Source organism: Olea europaea, unplaced genomic scaffold (assembly GCF_002742605.1).
Source record: "Olea europaea var. sylvestris unplaced genomic scaffold, O_europaea_v1 scaffold24734, whole genome shotgun sequence".
Lineage (NCBI taxonomy): Eukaryota > Viridiplantae > Streptophyta > Magnoliopsida > Lamiales > Oleaceae > Olea > Olea europaea.
Window position 1 is genome coordinate 1 of NW_019242950.1, and position 1,619 is coordinate 1,619.

At 34.5% G+C, this 1,619-nt stretch overlaps 1 protein-coding gene across 1 annotated transcript; it reads right to left on the minus strand.

The window, feature by feature from the left end:
* Nucleotides 1–51: 51 nt before the first annotated feature.
* Nucleotides 52–1,599, minus strand: LOC111382337 (probable serine/threonine protein kinase IRE). Its single transcript, XM_023006277.1, has 2 exons — nucleotides 1,095–1,599; nucleotides 52–324 (listed from the first exon to the last, which is right to left on the minus strand). The coding sequence occupies exons 1-2, from the start codon at nucleotides 1,277–1,279 to the stop codon at nucleotides 69–71; spliced, it is 441 nt and encodes a 146-aa protein (XP_022862045.1). The 5' UTR covers nucleotides 1,280–1,599; the 3' UTR covers nucleotides 52–68.
* Between the last annotated feature and the right edge of the window lie 20 nt (nucleotides 1,600–1,619).

Genomic DNA, 1,619 nt, shown 5'->3' on the forward strand with positions numbered 1-1,619 from the left:
AGAGAGAGAAAGATCTAGCTGAAACTATTTGAAATTCACGATATACACCTTTGGACAATGGCATAGAGTCAGACCTTTATTGCAAATAAGTCACCAGTTGACCTTTTCCTGGCCAGAAAAACTCGTCCAAAAGCACCTCTGCTTATGGGTTTAATTATTTCAAAATCTTCAATAGATGTTCGATCCTTAGTACAAGGAACAATGGGGCTTGCACGCAAACTACGAACTATGTCATCTTCCTTTGAACTATCATCATCAGCCGTGATATTTGATGATTCTGCCTTTTCATCATCTATCTGCCTGCATAGAAGTACATATTTCTCCCTGTCGAGTTTATGAGAGACAAATGGAAGTCAAGAATAAAATCATATGAAAAAAGTACGATATATTCTTGCTAGCTACTGATGAAAATCGTGATTGTGACAAAATGAAACTAGCATGCACTTGACGAGGCATGTTGAGAACATAATGCAAATATGTTTGTTCTCCCTCTAAAAGCTTAAGCTGTTAGATAAAGTAATTCAAAGATAAATAAATTATTGACTGTGTATATGCATCCTGCAGAGTAATAATATGAGTTGCATTATAAGTATGTCACTTCCATTAAATGGAGTATCATCCCCACAAATCACCCTCCACTTTGCCATCTTCTATCTAGTCAACTTTCTCTATTTTATCTTCTTCACTTGTGTTCAGAATATGATGACAATCTGGCATCTTTTCAGCACGTCAACATGAGGCTGCTATCCATAATGGCTCAGGTAGTCATTTATTCTCATAGACTATTACAAATTTGTTTGCTTAGGATTAAACCACCCCATGTTGAAACCCCAGTGCTTTTGAATAGCTTGATTCATTATAGAATATTCAGAAAGTGTTTATAGTATATAAGTCGCCTCAGAAAGATAATATTCTTATGAGCTTAAAATGTGTTTCTTTAATAATTTATCTTAACAAGCCTCAAGACAAACAAAGCCCTAACCAATCTTCAGTGGATCAACTGACTTTACGACTCTAGACCAGCAAAATTTCCATATGTTATTCAGAATATGATCAACAATAGATAACATTTAACTTATGAAAATTGAGCTTACTGCAATAGTTTCTCTATGCGTCTCCCAAATGTCTCAACGACAAGAGCATCCACCTTCCTATCCTGAATGGCATATTTGAGGTCTTCTAAAAGCTCGAGCATATACTCCAAGGTACTGTAGTTATTATTGTTGACGATGGATACAGATCGAGCAATATCTAACAGCTTATGTATCTGTCTTACCATTTCATGGGTAGTTAGTAAGTTAAATTACTAGCATTGTTTTTCAAAATATAAATTACAGCCAAACGAGCAATAAAGAGAAATGTTTTTTTTACCTGTATCTTATAAGGAAAAAGCATCACTTAACCAATTTTACATAAGAAATATTCGAAAAGAAATTCTAGAAAAACAGTAGTTAAATGAATCAAAACTGAATGAAACCTGTGAACCGCATGCTTAAATGCACAAAAGAGGCAAAAAATCAGCAGTTGGTGTTTTATTACAGAAAAGTCAGAAACAGCTCGCAGTTCTGTTGGTGTTGCAAAGCTCAAATGAGGTTGAAGAATTTTAAATTTCTTTACAC

Bases quoted from the DNA above. Each gene is read 5' to 3' on its own strand.
- LOC111382337 (XM_023006277.1), bottom strand. From the start codon at position 1,279: ATGGTAAGACAGATACATAAGCTGTTAGATATTGCTCGATCTGTATCC. The intron at 325-1,094 runs GTAAGCTCAATT...TAAACTCGACAG, and splicing joins CGCATAGAGAAACTATTGCA to GGAGAAATATGTACTTCTAT.